Below are 24,147 nucleotides of genomic sequence, written 5' to 3'. Positions count from 1 at the left end.
AGTTTTGGTATGATTGACTGACCCCAAAAGGTATTGGATCAGTTGGACAGAAAACAAACAGACAAAAAAAAAAAAAAGCTTCATGCTTATCAAATGATATACACAAAAATTATATATTCTTTATTCTGAAGGAGGTATGGGCTTCTGAAAATTGATTACATGTACAGATCTGTAATCATACGACTGCGTACATATCTGCAGAACTCATCCGATTCAAACATAGTGAAAGTTTTGAAACACAAAAAGAACAAATCTAACATGACTTCTCTGTTTTGTTTAGCAGAAGCATATCAGTATTACGCGGGAATGGAATCCAAACTAGAAGTAGACAAAAATGGGTGTATATCATATGTCCGAACGCTCACAAGTCTGAATGCCGAAACTTCGAACTGGGAAGTTCGAAGTCTAAAATTAATGAAGCCGTGGAACATCGAATTCTTTCCCATGAAAGAATTTGGTGGGCCAGTTCCACAGCTTTGCTATTTCCTCCACTGTGGTGCGATCTCAGAGTTGCTATATTTAAGTAGGGGGGGTGGGGGGTTTGGGGGCAAAGCCCCCCACATTAGAAATAGTATTTAGTGTTTGTGTGTTTCCACATTTTGTACAGGAACAGCAATTTTTTCCCTGGGAAAAAAAATTGCTGTTCTGAATGTTCGGACTATTCAGTTTTCGGACTTTTGGGTTTGATATATACATAGTCGCAGTTCTGAGACTTTGACTATGTGCTAGAGACCCGACAAAAAACAGGGAGCAACTAAATGTGCCAAAAAAAACAAAAGAATGAATATTAGGATAAAGATCAGATGAGAAGGCAAGAAATATGGAAAAGGCATAAATATAGTTGCAAGTACAGAAAACTCCTGGAAAAACCTCATGTTGTTCAAAATCTGTTGCAGGAATAGTTAAGAAAAGGTGAATTTAAACCAAAAGATGAAATGTTAATATTAGCAGCCTAGGCTAGTGGACTACGTACATGTTGGTATACAAATTCCATTGAACATGTGGGAAAAACAGACAAATGCAGGCTCTGGGTTCTGTAAAACAGAACTGGAAACAGTTGCACATCTTGTTGCTGGATGTGATACAGTAGTAGGCAGAGGGCCTGTATACAGAAAGGCATAATAATGTGGCAAGACTGTTGCACTGGGGATTGTGTAAACTCTACAATACTGATGTAGCTAAAAAGCATTGGAAACATGATTCACAAACCATTATAGAGAATGCTGAAGTTTATATTACGTGGGATCACCCATTACCAACAGTTCAAAAAATAGAAGCCAGAAAACCAGATATAGTAGTCTGTGAAAAGAAGACAAAAGTGGCATTGATCATTGAAATTGCTACACCTAGTGATTACAGTGTCTTACATACAGAGAGAGAGAGAGAGAAACAAAGTCATAAAATACCAGGATTTGCAAGCAGAAATGAGGACAATGTGGAAGAATTATATCCTTACAGTTCCAGTAGTAGTAAGACCACTAGGTCTCAGAAAAAAAATTACAGTCTTATTTAGACACCCTACTATATATGTAACTCTGCATGAACGGCAGAAGGAGTCAATTCTGGGCACATTGTGGATGCTGTAAAGAGCAGCTTTGGTTAACATCAAAGACTGAAACAATATTAATTTCACGAACTTTAATCAAACTTTGACTTAGGAATGGGGTCCATTCTCATCATGGTATTACAAACCCAAAAGACTTGGAGAAATTAAACTCGTAAAACAGACTCTTTGTAGGGAAGCCTACTCTTTATACTCCAAAAACAGGCATTTTTCATCCCTCAGATAATACTTAATTATTCAGGTGTAATTATTCATAGTATGAGGTCAGACTGATGGAAACAGCATAAAATACATAAAAAAAATTGTCTTGGTGTTTATCTTAGCACAAACTCAGAAAGGTAACAATATAAAGACCATTGTGAGAAAAAAACATACCTTTATTATAATTAGTGATCAAGCAAGTACACATAAATGCATATTCAAGGCTTCACGCGTGCGTAAACAAATCCATGCATAGGGATCTGAACCACTTGTAGCGAAGCCGCTGAAAGACCATAGGATCATACGATCATAAGACGTTACTAGGATAATGGCCCTAGGGCCCTTACAAGCCTAGCCAAGTTCCATGCTTATTTCCATGATCAGCACCTATTGTCCCTGTCCAAAAGGGACTCAGGTGGAACCCCTGGGTGAATTTACTGTTACCCATCCAATTGTCCAGATTGCGTTTGAAGAGGGCCAATGAGGTGCTCTGTTTGATATGAACTGGTATTCTGTTCCAAAGGTGTGGTAACCTCTGGGAGACAAATCTGATCCTCCAGTAGGTTCTATTAATGTCACATACAGGTTACGGACTTTAGAGTGAGTAACTTGTATACCGTTTGACTTACAGAGATGCAGCATTTCCAGTAAAGCAGAGTCAGAAATTTCCTTGTATGCAAGGCAGAGATTGCCTCTGAGTAGTCTGCATGAAACAAAATAAATTGACAGTGATTTCAAATGATCCACATAGGACAGATGCTGAAGACCTTGAGTTTTCCTTGTGAGGAACCTTTGTGGTCTCTCCAATTGCTGCAGGTGCTTGGAAAGGTACACCCAAAAGGGGCATTGTACTCAATTATTGGCCTGATAAGGGAAGAGTACAGGGAGGTTATAACTTCTTTTTTTCTTGAGCCAATGCCCTTACTTATGAGATGAGCCATATAGGATGCCCATCTTACCACTGTGGAGACATGGTGGTCAAAGGTAAGGTTGCTGTCAACCTGTGTGCCCTGGTCTCTCACCATTTAGTACGTACTTAGGGTGTTGCTATTGATATGGTAGTTACCAGGAACATCACTCTTACCAAAAGGGATGATAATACATTTTTTTGCATTGAGTTTAAGGCCATGACTTTGGCACCAATCATTTGTTTGTGTAAGACCCTTGTTTAGGATGTTTGAGGATTCTATGACCGCTCCCAGTTTGCATTTATCAGCAAACTGTCAGCCACAAACCTTTAGTTTTTGCTTGTACTTAGGAGAAATAGATTCCAAACAGTAGAAGTCTCTGTGGAACACCACTGGTTACAGGACTGCTGTTGGAGGTGGATTCCCCTATTTTAACTACATGTGTTCTATCATTGAACCAGTTAGTGACCCATCTAATGATATAAGGGTTGACACCTAGCTAGGTGAGTTTGTCTATGATGTCTGAGTGAGGGATAGTGTCAAACACCTTGGCTAAGTCAAAGTAGGCTGTATGCACATATTTCCCCTCATCAAGGGCCTTATTGACTGTCTTGAAGAAGTCCACCAGGTTTAACAGGCATGATCTCGCTTTGACAAATTTAAACTGAGTAGGGTCAAGTATTCGGAGATTACCTATATCTTTGTTGAAAAAGACCATGATGATTCACTCCATGGTCTGGTAGATAAGGCTACTCAGGCTAATCGGTCTGTAGTTCTTGGGGTCAGTGGAAGAACCACCTTTGTGCAAGGGAATAACGGTGGTCATTTTCCATTCAGCTGGGACAAAGCCAGTGCTTAGACTGTGACTGAAAAGAGTACACAGTGGTATTGCCAATTCTTGTTGGAGCCCACGTAGGACACAGCTTGGCATGTTATCAGGTCCCATGCATGCTGTGTTTTGCCCTTAGAATGGGCATTTATGATCTGCTCTTTAGAGCTAGAAGGTAGGAGACAGGTGCTATGGATGTCATGGGGTACGTGTGGCGGGGACAGGGGAGTGAGGTTTTACAGAAACTTCAGTCAACAGATTATCTATGTACACAGGATCAGCATATGTGGTATCTTTCACTACCAGTTCAGCACAAATCTGGGCCTTTCCTTTTAGGTTATGGATATAACTAAAGAATGCCTTATGGCTGTCTTTAGTTGAAGAAGCTAATTTGGTTTTATAGTTTGCTTTGGAGGACTTCACAAGAAGTCTTATTCACTTGTTTAAGCTGAGGAGGGAGTGTTTCCAATTTCCCTCTTACGCTTAGATAGCAATTCCTTCCTCTTATTGTAAAGTCTGTTAATTACAGTTTTCCACCAGGCAGGTTTGGTCTTCCTTGAGGAGCTTATTTTGGTCCTATCAAGTATGGCCAAGTCAATGCAGTTATACAGGTGTTTGTATAAAGCATTGGTGTAGAACGTGGCATAGTTGCCAGTTCCATCTGGAGGGGGGGGGGGGAATGAAGCTATTTCTATATAGCTATAATCTATTTTGGAGAAGTTTATTAGTTTAGTTGCTGTTGGGGGGGGGGTCAGGTGTGATAGTTACTTCAAATGAGACAGATTTGTGGTCATATCTCAATAGGGAAGTCCTCACAGTGGGGTACTACAGTGGTCCCCCATATTGGTAAGCACCAGACCCAGGATGTTGACACACTTTGTGGGGGTGTCAATCAGCTGGTCTAGGGCAATGGAGTTAACGAAGTCAAGGAACCTTTGGGCAAGTGAGTGTGAGCACAAGCAATTTACCCAGTCAATGGATGGGTAGTTAAAGTCAAACAAAATCATGGTGTTTGGATGTATTTTGATAGACTCAGGCAGATCCAAATAAGCAGAGTGGGTGTCCTGATTCATGGAGGGGGTCCTGTTTCTGGCAATGCCTTGAATAGGTGTCCTACCAACAGTTAATTAAACCTGAACTATCTGCAGGGAATTATAATGTTTACCAGTCTGGAGTTCTATTTATTTTAATGAAGATTAATATACTGCCCCCTTAAGTTTTCACTCCTTCACTTTGTGGTCTGAATGTGTGGAAGGAGGTGTAACCCAGTATGGCTGGAGTGCTCCCCACAGCCTTGAACCAGGTCTCTGTAACTGCACAAATGCCTGCATCTTCCAAGGTAAGGACTGCTTCCAGTGAGTGCAGTTTCATGTTAAGACACCTAGCATGTAGCAGCATAACCTTGAGGTTGTTTTTAGATGGAGTTTTTACATTGGGAATTTTGTCCATGAGACACTGCCTAAAAAAAGGCACTATGGGGGTGGCAAGTGCCTTAGCCAGTAGCCGAAATCCCAGGGGTGACAGATGAAGACCATCTCTGACAAAGCATCGAGGTCTGTTGATCATGTCATCCCAGGCTGACAGATACTGGATCCCCTTAGAATGATACCAGAAACTAAGCCAATTATTGAAGTCAATAATTTTCTGTTTGTATTGAGGCATCATCATAGGTTAAGGTAAAATGCTGTTTAAAGCTAGGGAAATACCTGCCCGAGACACATAGTCTGAGAGCTCAGTCATGTCTCGCTTCATATAGTCCAGAGAGGCACATCTCAAGTCATTCACATGAACATGGACTATGACAGAGTCATAACAGTACCTGTTGTTGAGAGACTTGAGTGCATGTGTGATATGGTATATCCTGGCACCTGACAGACAGCTGACCTGGACCTTTTCCTTATCCAACCTGGTGAGAGGGACATCTGTGTGTCTCACAATGGACTCACCTATGACTAATACGTTTGGCTTTGGGTTTGCCTTAAGGGCTTAACAGGTGAGACAGTGGCGCATGAGCTATTATGTGTATTGTGTTCTGAAGTAAATAAGCAAAGATGCTGGCAATCAAACCACAGATTTTTTAATACAATTTAGCGCTTTCGTTAGGCATTTGCCACAAGACTTCTTCAGAATAAAACCAATAATTGTCCAAATCCATTTAAATAAGAAACAACTGAACTCACGTGATCAAAATGTGATGTAGTATTGGGTAAAAACACATGAAAACAAAACGTCACAGTGCTCCTAAATACATATTATATATAAGAAACTAATATGGATGCTTAGGTGGACATTTTTAAGAATTCAAAACCCATCCCCCTTAACATAGTAAAATAAAATTAAACTTACAATTCGTTGCAACATTCATAGACAGTTTAAAAATATTGTTTTTGTCTTATAATGTTTATGGCACTGTGCTAAACATGAAATTCAGACTTCAATTTGAGATAACTCGAAATTGACACAGTTTCATTTAACCCAGGCTTATTTGTAGCATTGCTTCTAAGCTGCCAGAGCAATTCCTTGTATTAATAAAAGGTAAATATATATCTCTCTAAGCACAAAACTGTCAGTGAAAAGTGAAAGGCAACAAAAGTAAGAGCACTGACAGTGCCACAGCTGGAAAATTTATTACAAAAATAAAGAAAGAATCAAAACAAAGTTACAAAGAATAAATCCTTACAAGACAGTGGTAAGCGCTTTCAGGGATCTACTCCTTCATCAGACAACAGTTAAAAATACCATAATTCATTAAATACTGGAGGTTAGTCACATGATGTTTAAAAATTTCAGTTGTACCCAATAAGGACATAACAATTAATGCATCAGTACATATTAGCACAGTTATGCAATTAAAGAGACCATACACTGAAGAAATTATAGCTAAGATAAATAAAAAATGTGTATAACCTTGTATGGTGTATAACTATATATAATATGAAAACCTGATAATCCTAGTGACAACACTATATATCCATATATATAAATATATATATATATATATATATATATATATATATATATATATATATATATAGCTATATAAAAAATATACATAAATATACAATACCAGTGCATCCAGCTTATATAGATACATACATTAAAAAAGTTTGTGAAATATAAAATGCTAATATATATATAGAAATAAATAATCAGACAATCTAAAATACAATGTATAAAATATATAGAAAATGTATTTAACTGATGTAATAAAAGACTTAGACTTTTTGGCCGGACTTTAACACTTAAAACTTTGTTTGGCAACAGCCCTCATATGACTAGCAATTTATTTAAAAATGAGTACGTTTATTCCACCATGTAATGCAGTTATTGAAACATTCCTTGATGTCTGTGACCGAGAACTAAGAGAGAAGTTGGATGTGAGCAAAAATTGCAGCTCTAGCACTTTCTATAATTTGAGCAAAGATGAATATCATGCTATGATTGACTTAAAACATATGCATTCTATTGAAATAAGACCGGCAGACAAGGGAGGGGGAACAGTGGTGATGGATAAACAGCTATATGTTGAAGAAATGTTACGATTATTAGATGATGACTCCACATATCAGAATATATCTAACAATGTTGTAAGAAGTGTTATTGATAAAGTATCTTTTTTGATGTTTGATTTGTTAATTACCGGTATGATTAATGAAGAGCTGTTTGAATACTTTTCAGTCAGTAATCCCACTATACCTGAGATTTATGGCTTACCTAAGATACATAAGCATTTGTCAGTTCCACCTATGCGTCCCACAGTCTCGGGTAAAGGATGGGTTACTGAACCTCTATCTATTTTTATTGAGAAGAATCTACATCCACTCCTATCTAATTGTAAGACTGTGCTAAGAGATTCTAAGGTTTTTCTTGAAACTCTTAGGATGAAATGGATGAATATAGATACCAACCATTGTTGTTTCTTAGTAACAATGGATATAGAATCATTATTCATGGTGATTCCGAATGAATGGGGAATAGAGATCATAAGGGAACTACTTCACAGTGTAGACTATAACAAGAACAAATGTGACCTCATTTGTGCTTTGTTGGATATAGTACTGACCAATAATGTTTTCTTATTTCAACAACAGAAATACTTACAGAAGGTTGGTGTGGCTATGGGCACAGCTTGTGCGAATAGCTACACCAACCTTTCCTTGGTTCAATGAGAACGCACACATGTGTTAACCAATAGTACATATGGCAGGTATATTGAGTGGTATGTCAGGTTTGTGGATGATATTTTTTTGCTGTGGAATGGTACAGCGGTAGAGCTAAATGCATTTTTCAGTTACCTCAATAATACCACTCAATTTCTTAGTTTTACCTCTCAATATTCCATGACTGAAATTGACTTTCTTGACATCAAAGTAAGAAACGATGAATTAACCAGATTAGAACTGGTTTGTTTAGGAAACATGTTAGAAAAACATGTTCCTACATAACACCAGTATGCACCCGAACCACACCAAGGTCAACACCATCAAAGGCCAAGTATACAGGATTATGAGACTGTTTAATGATGATGATGAACTACAAATAGCCCTGGACCAACTTAAATCTGAGTTTTTAAACAGGGGCTATGATGCTAGAACTATAGATAGGTGCATTCTAGATGGTTGGAGCAATAGGGCAGGTAGATGTAGACCCTATTATGATACGCACACTACAACTCGAGCAAGTGGGCAAGTCAATGATCGTGATGAGGTAAGGCAGGTAAGGTAAGGTATTAGCGAACATAACTTCCTCACACAAACATCCACAAATTCCTACAATTTTCGGCATCCTCAAGTTGCATAAAAGTATTGAGAACCCCCCTTTTAGACTGATTGTGGAGGCAAAAGCCTCTAAAACTTTCAATCTCGCTAAATTTATTCATCATAATTTAAAACACATACTGGATCAACACAACCATGTGTTAAAGGACTCATGGGACTGCCTTAAGAAAATTCAGGGTAATCTGTATAGTGACAATTTGATCTTCATTACTATGGATATCAAAGATCTTTTTACAGTTATACCCCATCATGAAGGCATTGACATGTTTTATGAATATTTGTGTAATTCCACATCATTGGGGCATTCTAGAATCTTGATGTTTAGGACACTTATGGAGTTGATTTTACAAAATAATTTTATCACGTTTGAAAACCAGTTATTTAAGCAAAAAATAGGAGTCACAATGGGAGCGGCTTGTGCCCCCCTATTTGCGAATATTGTTTTGACTCAGTGGGAATTGACTACAGTGTTTGAGAATGACCTCTTCAGGCATTGTAGATTTTATGGGAGATACCTTGATGATCTGTTAATTTTTTGGGATGGGACAGAAGAACAACTGGAGCAATTCTTTTGTTTCCTGAACTGAAGTACAGACTTCCTTAAATTCACTATGGAACAAAAGTGGGAGTCTATCAACTTTTGGACATCACTATAAGTATGGACTTACAGAACCATAGGTTTACCTCTATGTTGTACAGAAAACCCACATATTCCAATACCCTGCTACACTTTGACATTTGTCATCCTGTACATCAGAAAAAATCCCTGGTAAAAGGACAAGGTGTACGATTAGCAAGGATGATCAATGACTGTACATCGTTCCTACACGAGATAGATCATCTGAAGGGAATGTTTAACAGAAGGGGTTACCCTGAGATCTTTGTTGATTCTATCTTTAATGAAGTAATAGCAAAAAGGAACAGTGGTCACTTTTTTCCACTGGGAACTTTCTTGGATACTCTTCCCACTAATAATACTGGGACATTGGCTATAGACACTAGGGAAGTGGTGACTACCACTTACACTGATGCCATGATTCTTACTTTTAATCCCTTCTGCTACAATATTAGGGAAATTTTGTAAAACAACTGGACAATACTTACTACTGACGAATCTTGTAAATCAAGATTCCAAGAAAAACGTTGTACTGTCTACAGGAGGGACATAAGTGTAAAGAGTCTGTTAGAATGTAATTGTTCGGTTAAAAGGGAGGGACATATGTGTAAATGTGGACATTGTTCACAATGTCCTTTTAATTGAGAGACTAGTGTCATTCACATCAGTGGTTATGGTAAAGTCTTTTTTGTCAAAAAAGTTTAATTGTCAAAGTAAATGCCTTGTTTATATTGCAGTTTGTCATGTATGTAATTGCTTCTATATAGGAAAAACTATTAAGGCATTAAACAAACGTATTTACTAGCATGTTTACCACATTAGGAAAGGCAATGGTAATAACACACTGGCCAAACATATAGGGGAACATCCACAACACAATTTTAAACTTGCTGTACTAGAACAAGTACATACTGAAAACATCAGGGGAGGGCCAATGGAGCTATTCCTGGAATACAAGGAATTGCTCTGGCAGCTTAGAAGCAATGCTATAAATAAGCCTGGGTTAAATGAAACAGTGTCAATTTCGAGTTATCTCAAACTGAAGTCTGAATTTCATGTTTAGCACAGTGCCATAAACATTATAAGAAAAAAACAATATTTTTAAACTGTCTATGAATGTTGTAACAAATTGTAAGTTTAATTTTATTTTACTATGTTATGGGGGGTGGGGTTTTGAATTCTTAAAAACGTCCACCTAAGCATTCATATTAGTTTCTTATATATAATATGTATTTAGTAGCACTGTGACATTTTGTTTTCATGTGTTTTTAACCAATACTACATCACATTTTGATCACATGAGTTCAGTTGTTTCTTAATTAAATGGATTTGGACAAGTATTGGTTTTATTCTGAAGAAGTCTTGTGGCGAATGCCTGATGAAAGCGCTAAATTGTATTAAAAAGTCTGTGGTTTGATTGCCAGCGTCTTTGCTTATTTACTTCTTAGTGTTTCTATACTGCTGGTTAGTGTATTGTGTTCTGCTTCTGTTTGTGTTTAGGAGTCTCCAGTGTTTAGGTATGTTTCTGGTGAGGACCTCCATATATGTACGTATGTGTGATGTAGTTTGGGTGGGGTAGGAGGTGAAATGTGCATGCTAACAACCCACTCATTTTCATATGTAATGACTGGTGTGTGACAGAGCATGGATTCAAGGTTCTTGACATAGTTGCATCTCATATATGTTGAGTTTGTGTGAGCTAGGAGCAGAGGGTTATCTGTCAACATGAGCTATTTGCTACACTGCCAGAGGATGTCCATGTTGACTAATCTGGCTGGAGAAAGTGTGAGAAATTGTTCATCCATAATGTTAGGTAAATTTATGTGGTCAGGAAAAAAGGTAGCATTTATGAATGGCTACTGGGTGACAGGTGTGTTCGTACCTCTAAGGCTAGGCTAAGTGCTCCACCTGACAGTAGTGCAGGGTCATGCAAAACCTCTGGAGGAATACAAAGTGCTAAGGGAAAATTTAACAAGCAAAATGTGTGCATCTATAACCACCGATGATAACCACTATGTGGTAGTGCACAATGACGATGGTGCGATAAATGCAAACAAGCACAAATGGGGGGCTTAAGTAAAACAAGAAATAACCCTTATAACAGAAACTAGCCAATAAGGATGCTCTCTGAGCTGTAGTCCAACCACCCTCGATTAGATGGGACCCAGACTGTACTCTCCTCCCACAAGAGTGCAGAAAGGCCTTCACCAATGAAAATTACTTGAATTTGATGCTTGGAAGTTATAATACAGACCTAGAAACAGCAAACCTGGAACTGGGCTGTGCTACAGCTGAACTAGTACAGTATACAGTAAAATGTGGCAAAAACAGTTCAAACAATTCAAACAGATGGTAGAATGCAAATACAAATTAAAAGTGCATATAAGAGCAAGAACAGGCACTTATAGTTAATTAGAAGCAACAGATGTTTCAGATCTTTCAGTATCTCAGTGAAGAGCTGGTTTTAGTGCTCAAGTGATATCAAACAGTCTAGATCCAGCAAGTCTGAATCTAGCCTATGCTATAAAATGCAGTAGTACTAAAAATTCAAGGTGTATAAAATCACAGTCACAACAGCAAAAAACAGTTTAAATAAAGCAACAATTCATCAGCAATTCCCAGCTTAGAAGGGTGTAGACCTCACTCTTCTGCCACAAGAGTCTAGACCACAAACCTTCCTAATGTAAAACAACTGGTTTTAGAGCCCAAGTGCCTAATCCAGAACTGAGACACTTCAGAAAACAGATACAATAGATCTTCAACCAACAATTTCCAGCGTAGAAGGGTGTATGCTATCCTCTCCTGCCGCAAGAGATTATACCACAAACCCTACTAATGTAAAGTATTGGTTTGGAATCCAAGTGCTTAAACCAGAAAAGACACTCAGAATAACACACAAAATAAACCTTTATCAACAATTTCCAGCTTAGAAGGGTTATATCCACACTCTCCTGCTACAAGAGTCTAGACCATAACCCTCCCAATTTAATATAACTGTTTTGGAGTCCAAGTGCTTAAACCAGAACTAAAACAGTTTCAGAATAACAGACAAAATGAACCTTTAACCAGAAATTCCCATCTTGGAAGGGTGTAGGTCATCCTCTCCTGCCTGAAGAGTAGTTCAGACCACAAATCTTCCTATGTAAAATAACTGGTTTGGAACCCAAGTGCTTAAACCAGAACAAAGACACTTAGAACAACAGGCACAATAAGCCTTCATCCACCAATTCCCAGCTCAGAGGGGCAGAGGCTACCTTCTCCTTCCACAAGAGTGTAGACCACAAACCTTTTTAATGTAAAATAGCTGGCATGAAGCCCAAGTCCTTAAACCAAAACTGAGAGACTTAGAGTAACAATTACAATTTTATCAGGATACTAACAGGCAGTAATAAATGCAGCAAAATAAGTGCAATTGAACACTTTACGAACAACCAGCAAAAGCAAAATAAGGTAATAAAGTAGGAAGAGACAAATACAGTAAAATAAGCTGAATAAATTGTATTTTTAGTTAAGTAGAAAGGGAGGAAAAAGAAGATAATTCAAGGGTAAGAAAAATAGGGTATGGGCCTTCCTAAATGATCTCACTGTACTCAATAGAAGGAACTGATGCAATGGGACTGGGAGGTGAGTAACACAAAAGCCACTATGTTTTAAGAATACAACAACAGTTGCACCGGTGGGTAGAAAAAATACAGTGGAGACAGAATCAGAACAGAAAAGGATTCCTGCAGTAAAGTTCACTAACCCTGAGATATGTTCACAAAACACAGACTTTGCAGGATACTGTTAAAACAACTTAAGAGCTGAACAGTAACAAACAGATGGAATTTCTTTAACAAGTGCAGGACAATAAATAAATGCAGCACAGGAGTGTTAAATATCATTGAAACAGAGCAAGTGCAAAAAATATGCTTATATCAACTTTGTATTTCCAGATGGTCTTAGAAGCACTCCAATTGTTGTAGCCAGCCACAGGTGTAGCAAATACTGTTTTAGTTAATAAGAAGTGCTGAAAACATTTGAAAATGCACTTATCTTTTGCTGTATCTTAGCAGGTATTTGGAAAACAGTACAGCAAGAGCAGAAGGCCTCACTCATTGCAGCTTTGAGCAAACAGGCACAAACTGGTTCAAACACTGGCTATTTAAAACAGAAAAACAGGAACCAGCCAAAGTTCAAATTATCCAATCAAAACACCCTAAACAGAGCCCTGCAACAGTAACTCTAGCTAGAGCAGACGAAACTGTACCTTACCCCTATGAGGGCACAGCTGGGTCCCTCCAGACAAAATATTAACTGTTTTACATATGGCAAAGGCCACAAACAGTACTATATTCAGCAAGCCTGAACCTATTCTATGGTAGGGCTTTTCAAGTGCAGCAACAACTAAAATAAGCAGAACAAGTAGACTAACAGTAATTACAGATACAAGAGAAATTCAATTAGCAGACAATCTAAAAAAATGCAGTAAAATACAGTTGCACAATTTAAACAAACAGATATGCAGCAAATATTTATTTAGTTAATAAGAAGTGCAGAAAACAGATGGAAATAATTGCTTATCATTTGTAGTCTCACAGCAGGTATTTGGAAAATAGCAGAGCAAGTGCAGAAGGTGTAACTCACTGCAGCTTTGAGCAGTAGTGAGTTGATCTGTGATTTACAGTTTTCATTATTTATATTATGTGTGCACCTGTGAAACCAGACTGAAAATGCTTGTAGGCAGATGCTGAAGATGCAAATGTGTTTCTTTGGAGGGAGGCCTTAGTGACAGGGAAATGGAGGGATGGGGAGAAGAAAAGGAAGAGGAAGAGGAAGAAACCTGAGAATAAAACACACCAAATGTAGGCAGGTGGGCTAAAGATATGCATGACAGTAGCTTTCACTCACAGTAAAAAAATAGAGAGAGAGAGAGAGAGAGAGATGTCAAATTTTTTAAGCTGAGATGAAATAGTGGAAATTAATGGAAAGGTGGAAAAAGCACCTGCAGGCCTGCCTTTATCACATTAGGTTTCTACAAAGAATTTTTTGTATCTCTTTATCGGTTTTCAGGTGCTTGCCTTACCTTGCTAAGTTTTGGGTGGCGCTTAGAAAGATTCTTTACATTCATGAAGGAGAATATGAGGGACTTCTAAAGATAGGAGGGAGACAATGTGAAATATTTAGATTAGAACCAGGCATCCCCCTGAGAATGGCAAGACTATGCATTCAAGGGCTAGTTTATGCCAAATTCTGTTGTCTGGTCTATGTTCCATGTTGCTTCCTTTAAAAAAGCAGAATAGGGGGTGCTTTCTGCAAAGCACTCTACTATATGTTCCCTCAGGAAAGATTCCAGAAAATTTAACTGGTCTATTTCTTGTTGGAGCCTGTCTATTGTGTATACTGTTAACCCATTAATATGGAAACGCCGGTCTGATTTAGCAATAATTCACAACTGTCTGTGGGTAGATCATAATTTACCCATGACTGGTGTGGTTTGCTCATGTGGGTGAAGCCAGAATGATTAAACAAAGGCAACCATGTGTAAATCCTGATATACCCACACACGAGTGGATTATTGCCATTATACAATTACGTTATTTAAGAAAGAAATTGCTTCCTTTTCTTAAATAATGTCTCTATATAATGGTACTTCAGTCTTCTTCAGTGTCGTCTTCTGTATACTGATATACTGCACATGCGTATAGGACTTAGGTTCCCACAACTGAATGGTACATCAGCACAGTAAGGGAGAAGATAGAATCTCCACTGCTGTTTCTTTGTTTTTTTATAGTTAAAACGCAGAGATTTTATAAGGGACAGTGCAAAAATACAAGGAAAATCAGGTAGGTTTCTGCAGTTTTGCATAATATACCTATTTTTTTTAATATTTTACTCTATTCCTCAGCATAGGCCAGTGGAAGGTCTAGCTACTCAATGTACTTCAGTAGCCTGACTTTTTTCTATCGGTATATGCCTGATTTACAACAGGCATGCTGACTGGGCTGTCCAATAAGTATGTACATTTTTGAATAGTAATAAGCCTTTGTCGTATAATTTCTAATATAAGATAGGGTGTTATTTTAAATAACAATTATGTTGACTTGAAACTGTAATTAAATTCATGCCTTCCTCCAAGTTGGTTGGCTTTTTTTTTCTTTAGACAATTGAGGAACGAAGGCTGTTCATTGTCCATAGACAAACAGCCCCAAAACCACTATTCATTTAGTATGTTTGTTTTGGGAGTAGGATTGCTAGTGTATTAAACTATTACAGATTTAAGCAATAAATAAAGCATAAATATACTTCCTCATTAACGTGTAACATTAATCCTGATGAAAGATAAAGTTGTCTTTACGTTATACTAACTTCTGTGTTCATAAAAAATGTGAAATCACTGGATGAATAAAACTACGAGACCACCCAGTGCACTATTAAAATGCTTCTTTATACTTTCTCTGGGGTGGCATTGCAAGTACAAATATTACCTTTCTGGGACCTGTGCTTTTCAGTTCGTAGACATCCATGGTATAGTTCACACGGCGACCATAGTGGTCAAACTGGACATTTCCTGTTAGTCCTTGTATTCGAACCTATAAAAGAAAAAGGACCATAACTAATTCATAATAACAGGCTGGCCATTGTAACAAATGATTATGACCACTTTTTGATATGACTATTGGTTTTGGTATGAAATATTACATGCTTTCTGCTTGTAATTCACACCTGCTCCACTGTCTCTGGCTATATATAATAACACCAGATAAATACATTAGATTATTAGTTGTCTTATCTTAGTTTTTTTTTTTTGAATAGTTAGAACAAACAGCATTATTAAGTTTTCTGAATAGATACGCAGTGAATTGAAGCTCATACTTCTAAAATATGAATCAAAATAAGTGTTGTAGAGGAGTATCATTACTCTAGAAGTCAGTAGCAGTTATTTCAGCTGTGAACATTAGGCAATCATCGTTTCAAAAATTCAAATGTTTTTGACTTTGAGATCTCCTTTCAAAAGTATCATAAATAAATAAAAGGCAGCATTCCATGTCTAAGTGTTTGCTGTCAACTGCAATGAGAAGATGAATGTCTAACTTTTATATTCCTAATAGGCGGAAGCATTATCAGTCTGTTTCTAAGCAGCTTCATTTTCTAGGCATCAAAATATCTGCCAAATGAAGAACTCTAAGCTGTCATTTTATTTACAGAAGAAATGAGATCCACTTATCCTTCACATTTTAGACCAGGAGGATACAAGAAAATAATTTTCCTTTACAAAGTTATAGCAGTGAAAGACGTTATGAAATAGGGAAAGGGTCATTTACTGGCACAAAAAGACATTCCTCGTTTCTTTAATTAAACTGCAGTACTTGTTATCACAATCCATTCACATTTCACTATTTAAAACAGTTTGAAGGGGTCCAGAAATTAGAGTCACTGTCACATAAAACAGTTCACTTTTCTTAAAAAAAAATTCACTACTAACATTTGTTAGGGGGAATAGCAATACAATATTATGAAATTTGCCAAGGAACATGAAATCTACTCTACAAAGAATGCAATATTCATTCATTTATTGATTCTTTGATTACATTTCATCATAGTCTGGGTTAAAGCAGAGGTATAGATTATCCCAGCAATCAACAGATGCAAGACCAAGAATGACTCTTGGAAAAGATGCCAACCACTGCAGGATGGGTACATATTAACTTCCATGCGAATGTTTTATTATATCAACATTTTGGCTGACACAATTGGTAGAGTGATCAAATGGCCAAGAGTAGCATTTGCTAAAGAGTAGATAATCAAATGCAAGGTAAATGGGGTTTGGTAGAAATACTGAAACTTTTGTTTGTATTAAAAGTTTTAGCATTCAGGTTATGTTTATGTGTTTATTTTTGTGTGTGTGTGTGTGTGTGTGTGTGTGTGTGTGTGTGTGTGTGTGCACGTGTGCAAGAGTTTGCAAGTTAGGGCAAGAGTAAGGGTCAATGAATGGAATGGGTGTGTGTGTGTGTGTGTGTGTGTGTGTGTGTGTGTGGACATGCATGCACATGGAAGCGTGTGAACTAACACCTTGTTCTTTTTATAATGTCAGCATGAAAAGCCTTGTTTTTATTTTATTTCTTGGAAAAAAAGTCACTTTGGCCCTTATCCCTGTTGCTTCTATACACACACACACACACACACACACACACACACACACACACACACACACATGCACACACATGCACACAAACATACACACACATGCACACTGTACTTCCTTCTTCAGCTTCCTTTTGCTCTGGAGGTAATGTTTGATAGCATGGACCTTTTCCAGACTACTACAAAATACAAACTAATGATTTGTTTTACCATCTTACATCTTTCTGCCATCTTTCCAAGTTATCCACACATCATAAATCTATACGTCTTTCCTTCTTCTTCTAGTCTTTATTACTGCAATCAGTAATGTACCTCTGAGAGAGCAGATATAACCAAGCTCCCTGTTGTAACCATAGATAACTGTCTTAAATTGCATATTAGTATACCGAAAGACATTATGAAACCTATCCTCACACTAGTCAAACTGAACAGCACTTCTCACAGACAACGCAGCCATTTGTGAGAGATCATATCTGCTACCATCCTTCATGTAGTCTTCATATGTTTTCACTAAGTTTTGCCTCTCCTGTTTGATACAAACCTGAGCATGTTTATATGAGTTAGAGGCCTATAAGCCTGTGGTTACCACTTCCAAACCCAATACTGCAGGAGCTCTGCCACAAGGTCCAAGTCCCAAATGTTTCCGCTGAGAAATTTTTCATTGTACAAAAACCTATGGTCAGTACATTTTGCCTTGATACTGCAGGAGTTTTTCCACAAGGTAAAACTCCAAAATAAATTCACTGTGAATTTTTTCACCACAGCTGACCCTGATACTTCAGAAGCTGTTCCACAAGACCCAACCCCCAAACATTTTCACTGAGAATTTCATATTAAACCCTATCAAATACACTACCACAGGTACAATGTCTGACTGTCTCAATGATCATCTCTCAGTCTATACAACCAGACATCTAACACATGCACTTAAACAACATGTTTATAAAACAACACACAACCTTTTCAAGTTTAACCCAGAAATTAACTGGAACTTCCTAAAAATCCTCCCCTTAGATGATGCTGTAAATTATTCCAGTGCAACTTTCCTGAATATCCTAAATAGCTTGCATCTCTCAGAAGGAAGAGGCTGAAAACAGACAATGCAATGTGGCTATACAAAAAGAGTAGAGTGATAATGCAGGATACAGTAAAAGCATTGAAAGAGTGGCCAAATATTAACATGATATCTGGAAAACTTCAGAATGCTTCACAATTGTACTAAAAAGCAAATAAATGAAGACAAAAAACATAACATAATAACTTTCAGAATAATAGTAAACACAACCCTAAAAATTCTGGACAGCTACTAAAGAAATCTTACATCCTAGCCAAAACTTCAACCCTAACTACTCGAAACTGCAATACAGTTCAACTCTTATTTCATAGATAGAATAACAACCCTAACCAAGGATTCCCCAGCATCTAATACTAACCTTGCCCAAGAGACATGTGTCACCACATCCACCATCACCTTCAAACCTGTGCTCACATCCTAAAGAAAACTATTCTTAAACAAATTCAAACCATGTTCCACTTCAGCTGATGCCCTTTCAACGGATACCTTAAAATAGCAGCCAATATAATTGCCTATCCTGTCTCAATCCTTACCTACACTTAAATATTTTCATCAACACCCTCCACACATCCACACAACAGGTCTCCTTTATACAGTCTACGGAAGACTCCACACTCATTTGGACATCTGACAACATTGCACACCTTGAAAAAATTACTCAGGAAGCTTTAAAAGCCACTGAAGCATGGCTTTGTAAGTAACAACTCATGCTTAACTCTAAAAAAAAAAAACAACAACAAAAAAAAAAACACAAGCTACTACTCCCACCAATCCCTCTCTCATGAAAAAGAAAATTGATGTCCTCTCTCTTGATAATACAACCATTAAAGTAATTTCTCATAGCAAGTTATTAGGGATAGGAGTGAATGATGATCTCATATTTGAATGCAAATACAAAATTGAAAAAGAAAAATTTATAAAAACTAAGGATGTTTCACAGCACAACTACAACTACAATTGCCACTACTAATCTTCACCCCACACTTCTTTATGACACTCCCATCCTTACTAATCATCAGGCATTATAAAAATCCAAACTTGAATAATGTTATAACAAAGTTGCTAAATCTGCAGCAAATACCCTTTTCAGAACCCACTACTGTATAGCACTAAAAAGCCTAAATTGGTTAGAACTTCCCCATCAACTAACATATGCACAGCTTCTTACCACCTATAAAAATTAAACAGCATCCACCTGCTTGTCCAGCACTAAATAACATTCTACACAAACATGTTCTTAGTCCGTCATTACAATCCAATAACCAAAAATTCCTGTCTGTCTACAAAGCTATCATATATGTTCATAGGTTCATAAGTTCATATGAGGTTACTAGGCTATTGGCCCTAGTGCTTTTATAAGCCTAACCTTGTTATACCCTTGTTCCCTTATTGACTAAGTTGTATGGTCTATATTTGCAGCCTTGAGTCTATGATATGCAACAACTGCCCTTATCCAAGAAGGACATAGGTGACACCCCCGGGGTAAATTTACAGTCTCCCATCCAGTTGTCTAAGTTACTCTTAAATAGGGTCATTGAAGAGCTCTGTTTTATGAGAATTTGGAGTTTGTTCCAGAGGAGTAGCAGTCTCTAGGAGACATATCTGTCTCTCCAGCATGTTATGTTAATGTCTCAGGCTGGGTTAAGATCCCTAGAGTGAGTGAATCTTGTCCCATCTGACTTGTGAATGTGCAGCATTTCCATTAGGGCAGGGTCCGAGACTGCTCTGTAGGTCAGGCACAAGTCGCCTCTCAGCAGCCTATGAAATACAGGGTACAGTGAGCATTATCTGTACTCATACCATGTTGCTAAAGCATGGAACTCCTTATTTTGTATCCATCAGGCCAGTACCCTCCCTCCTGTCCTTCAAAACCATTCTGAAAGACTTCCTGGCCAAAAGCTGTGCTGTTCTTGTTCAAAACCAGGATAAACTATATATCTAAATGTGAATAAATACTTATTCATACCTTACACCTCCTTACTCTCCGTTCTTCACTCACTTCTTACTTCAATCAGTTTCTCTCTCCTGGCTTTCTGTTTAAATATACCATAAACCTGATTTTCTCTCACTTTATATTGTAATTTCTGTTTGTCTTATACTAACCTATCTTTAATTTTTCTATAAACTGGCTAAGGTTTTCTTTAAATATTAAATCATTGTCATATAACATATTTGTTTTTAACCAATGTTTTTATAGTTTGTATAATTTGGTATAATTATTTAAACTACAGATTTTTTTGTATTATTTTGAAAATTGTAAAAATATTGTTATTAAAATGTTTTTTAATAGTTTGGATCTTTCCTCCCAGGCTCCATTGAAAATGGATTCCTAACCAGTTGAACTTTCCTGGTAATCAAATGTCAATAAATAAATAAATAAAAATGTGTCTTTTGCTACAGGAATCTGGTTTACTTCCTTTACTCAGTTCAGTTGTACCTGACTCATAAACTTCCCTTATAAGCATAATCAATCAGTTGGACATCCTTCCCCAGAATCTTAAGAGAATCTATATTCTATCACATCCACACCTGCAAATATATCAACTATTATGGCAACTCTTTGAAAACTCTGAAATAAGCTCTGCCCTCAGACAGGAAACAAACATGAAAAGCACACTTTCAGGTCTATCCTGGCCACTTACCTTTGTAGCTATTGTATATATATAACTGTGTAGTCATTTATCTCTTTGCAGTGTTTCTTTCTCTAGGCCTGGTTACAACAGAATGTTTTCCATATGACTTATGCCAGTGTAAGCCTACTCTGATTCCAATAGAATTGCTCTTGTGTCTGCCTGATTTACAGACAGGCCTAATACTAACCATAATGCCATGCTGTCTTGTTATAGCTTCAAACATCTTGGCTGTAATTGTCTTGCTGTGGTTTTGTATTTCATATTATGCAAACTTATGTATTTATTTGTTCATTATACTTTATCACATGCTGTTATTTTTTACTTTTAAAACTGCATGTTATTTTAGTATACATCCACTGTGATTTGTGATGATTCTTGTAATCTATACATTGCTTATTTTTTTTTATTCCAAAATTGTTCTGTTATTGTTATTAATTATATACAAATTTACTTCTGCTTTGTGTCTTGGAATTGTTTCCCACAGACTCCAGTGAAAATAAGATTTCCCAAATGGACATCCCTTATTATTAAACACACGAGCAAATAAACAAGCAAACTACTGACCTACCTAACTGGAAAAACAACTCAAAATCTAAAACAAATATATGGTGATCCTCCAATGTGTTATGATAGTATTGAGGTTTTCATTCTTTTTTTCTGTCATATATAAAATTGGAAGTCACACAGCCTCGTCATCTTTAAAATGAAAACGTTAGCAATAATAGCATGAGAAACTGAGGTAAAACAGGGATGATTAGAACCTGTAAAAACCAATGAAAGGAGTGACACTGTAATAGTTCACAAACCAGACTTCTGCCACTGATCTAGAATAGCTGGTGAAATTCATTAATCAAAATTGCAATCAGATGTGAAAGCAATGAAATGTGAATTTGATATAATGTGTTTTCTGATGGGGATAACTCCCGAACCCCTTGTAGAAGACAATACTACCATTGCACATTAGGATAAAGAGCAACCACAGTTACAGAGACCCATTTATGGAAAAGTGTTTCTGATAAAATGCCCAAAAGGCTGCACATCCTGCAGATGTCATTGGACTGCTTGTCAGGCTACCCATCTGTTATCATTTCCTTTTTCTGAAAGTAAACAGCACTGATTAGTTCATGCATATTTTAACAAAACTGATGTTACAGTAGACCATGCCTCATTTTTTTTAAGAAACACATCTTTTTAGGTTCTGTAAAAGAAAATAATAATGTTGGTTTCTCTGTACTGAGGTCCGTAGAAGTCCATATACTTATAATATAGTTCTTAAACCAAAGTTTAATTTTGAGAATTTAAGTAATTATGCTAGGGATCACATTATTTGATAATATCTGACAACAGAAGCTAGCACAGTCAGCACAGATTGCTTTGCTAAACCTTGTTTCACCTTTCCCTGATGTTTTTCATGATAGTCTTTGTTTGATCTCTGTTCAAGTCACTTACTAGTATATTCAGCATTGATCTAAAATCGAAGTGCCAGAAAAATTCAAGTTCATTGTGACTTTTTTTAGCAATAATTTGTATGTCAAGATATGTTACCTATTTTTCATTAGTGTTAAATGAGAAATGTTCAGAAAGTAACAGTATTCTGGCAGAAGCTTTTACCTGCTTAAGTGTTCTTTCCATATCTATTCCTTGACCCCACGGTGCAGCAGGATTTGCAAGACAGTCGCCAGCATTACCCTTCCGTGTGATATCTATCTTCTGCCGTCTCAGGTTACGAAAAGCTTCGGCCATAACAAGCACGCCATCGTATGTTAATGCCGAAGTATACTATATAAATTAAAAAAAATTAAATAAGCAGTGTAAAAAAAGCAAACATTGTTCTGAGTTAACAAGAAACAAACTGATGTTTTGAAACTTTCAACTTCATTTCATGTAAAAGGATGCTCAACTGCAATTAGGACATTGTTGTATGTGAAGATGCTACACGTCCAATGCCATGGCCTGTAAGGTACAGCACAAAGCTAGAGTATACAGTTATATATAGATACAGTGTCACTCCCCATTGACATGCAACACATTCATGCTACAACTCTTTCACTCATTCACACAAAAGCCTGACTGCCAAAAATATGGTGTTTCCAGTTCTGGATGCTATTATTTATGTTAGACTGTGCTTTTATAATAACATTGTAAAGCAAGACTTCATAATATTTTATTAATCATGGGCTGGCTTGGCAAATTTTGAGAAAAAAACAGTACTCTACTAAGTTGAAAGTATGTTTAAAGTTGGCATTTATTTCAAACTCAACTAAATCATTGCTTTATCTGTATAAGTTATTTGCCATTATGAAATCAGGATACTTCTGAGCCAGATTTTTATGTTGCCTGAAAATATCTGCTGTAGCACACTTTGCTGCATTCGATAAAGCATCTTACGTTACACAGTATTTGCCATTAACCCTGATCACTGTAGCTCACTTTGCTGAATTAGATAATGGATCTTGCATTATACAATGACCCCCCCATTAATATTCAAAAATGTGCAGACTGATTGGTCAGCGTGCACGTTGTAACTCAGAGTTATAGTAATGGGAAAAGGTCCGGTCGCCCGGACTTTTTCCATTACTAAAACTCTTTTTTTTACAGCAACGGAGAAGGTAAAATCTCCGTTGCTTCACACTGTCTCGCTATATTAAACGAGTTTAACATAGCGAGACTGCTTTAAAAAAAGCAACAGAGATTCTCTGTTGCTTTTTTTTAAAGCTGTCTTGCTATGTTAAACAAGTTTAACATAGCGAGACAGTTTGTAAAAAGCAACTGAGATTTGGCCTTCTCCGTTGCTTTTTTTCAAAACTGTCTCGCTTTGTTAAATGGGTTTAACATAGCGAGACAGCTTTAAAGAAAGCAACGGAGATTCTCCGTTGCTTTTAAAGTGTCTCATATGTTAAACCCATTTAACATAGCGAAACAGTTTGTAAAAAGCAATGGAGATCTTGCTTTCTCCATTGCTTTTGCCCACAGCTCTGATGTACTACGTAGGAATACGCATGCGCAGTACATCAGAACTGCTGCAGAATACCAGACAGCTGCGGAAGGACAGCAAGGAGGCATTATAGAATGCCATTATTTAAGAAAAGTAATATTTTTTTTCTTAAATAATGTCATTGTATAATAGCAATAACCCACTTCTGGGTGTGGGTAATGCTGGATTTACCCACAGTTGGCTTTGTTTGGCCACTCGGGCTTCACCCTCGTGACCAAACCACACCAACCATGGGTAAATCCAGCATTACCCACACCCAGGCATGGGTTATTGCTATATTACCCCTGATCACTGTAGCTCACTTTGCTGCATTAGATAATGCATCTAGAATTATACAGTATTTGCCATTACCCCTGATCATTGTAGCTCACTTTGATGCATTAGATAATGCATCCTGCATTATACAGCATTTGCCATTACTCCT

General features: G+C 37.1%; 1 protein-coding gene across 8 annotated transcripts in view; it reads right to left on the bottom strand.

The window, feature by feature from the left end:
- GRIA4 (glutamate ionotropic receptor AMPA type subunit 4) overlaps window positions 1-24,147 on the bottom strand; it is a 2,450,678-nt gene that overhangs the window by 802,424 nt on the left and 1,624,107 nt on the right. For all 8 annotated transcript variants that reach the window (XM_044072595.1, XM_044072594.1, XM_044072591.1 and 5 more), the window contains exons 7-8: window positions 22,340-22,507; window positions 15,364-15,468 (exon numbers count right to left, since the gene is read on the bottom strand). In XM_044072595.1, the coding sequence (XP_043928530.1) occupies window positions 15,364-15,468; window positions 22,340-22,507 (273 nt within the window). The remainder of the gene's footprint in view (window positions 1-15,363; window positions 15,469-22,339; window positions 22,508-24,147) is intronic.

Source organism: Protopterus annectens, chromosome 5.part0, assembly GCF_019279795.1.
Source record: "Protopterus annectens isolate FY-2018-M chromosome 5.part0, PAN1.0, whole genome shotgun sequence".
Taxonomy (NCBI): domain Eukaryota; kingdom Metazoa; phylum Chordata; order Ceratodontiformes; family Protopteridae; genus Protopterus; species Protopterus annectens.
Note: the sequence above shows the minus strand (reverse complement) of the source record. Positions and strands in the feature narration are given on the sequence as shown.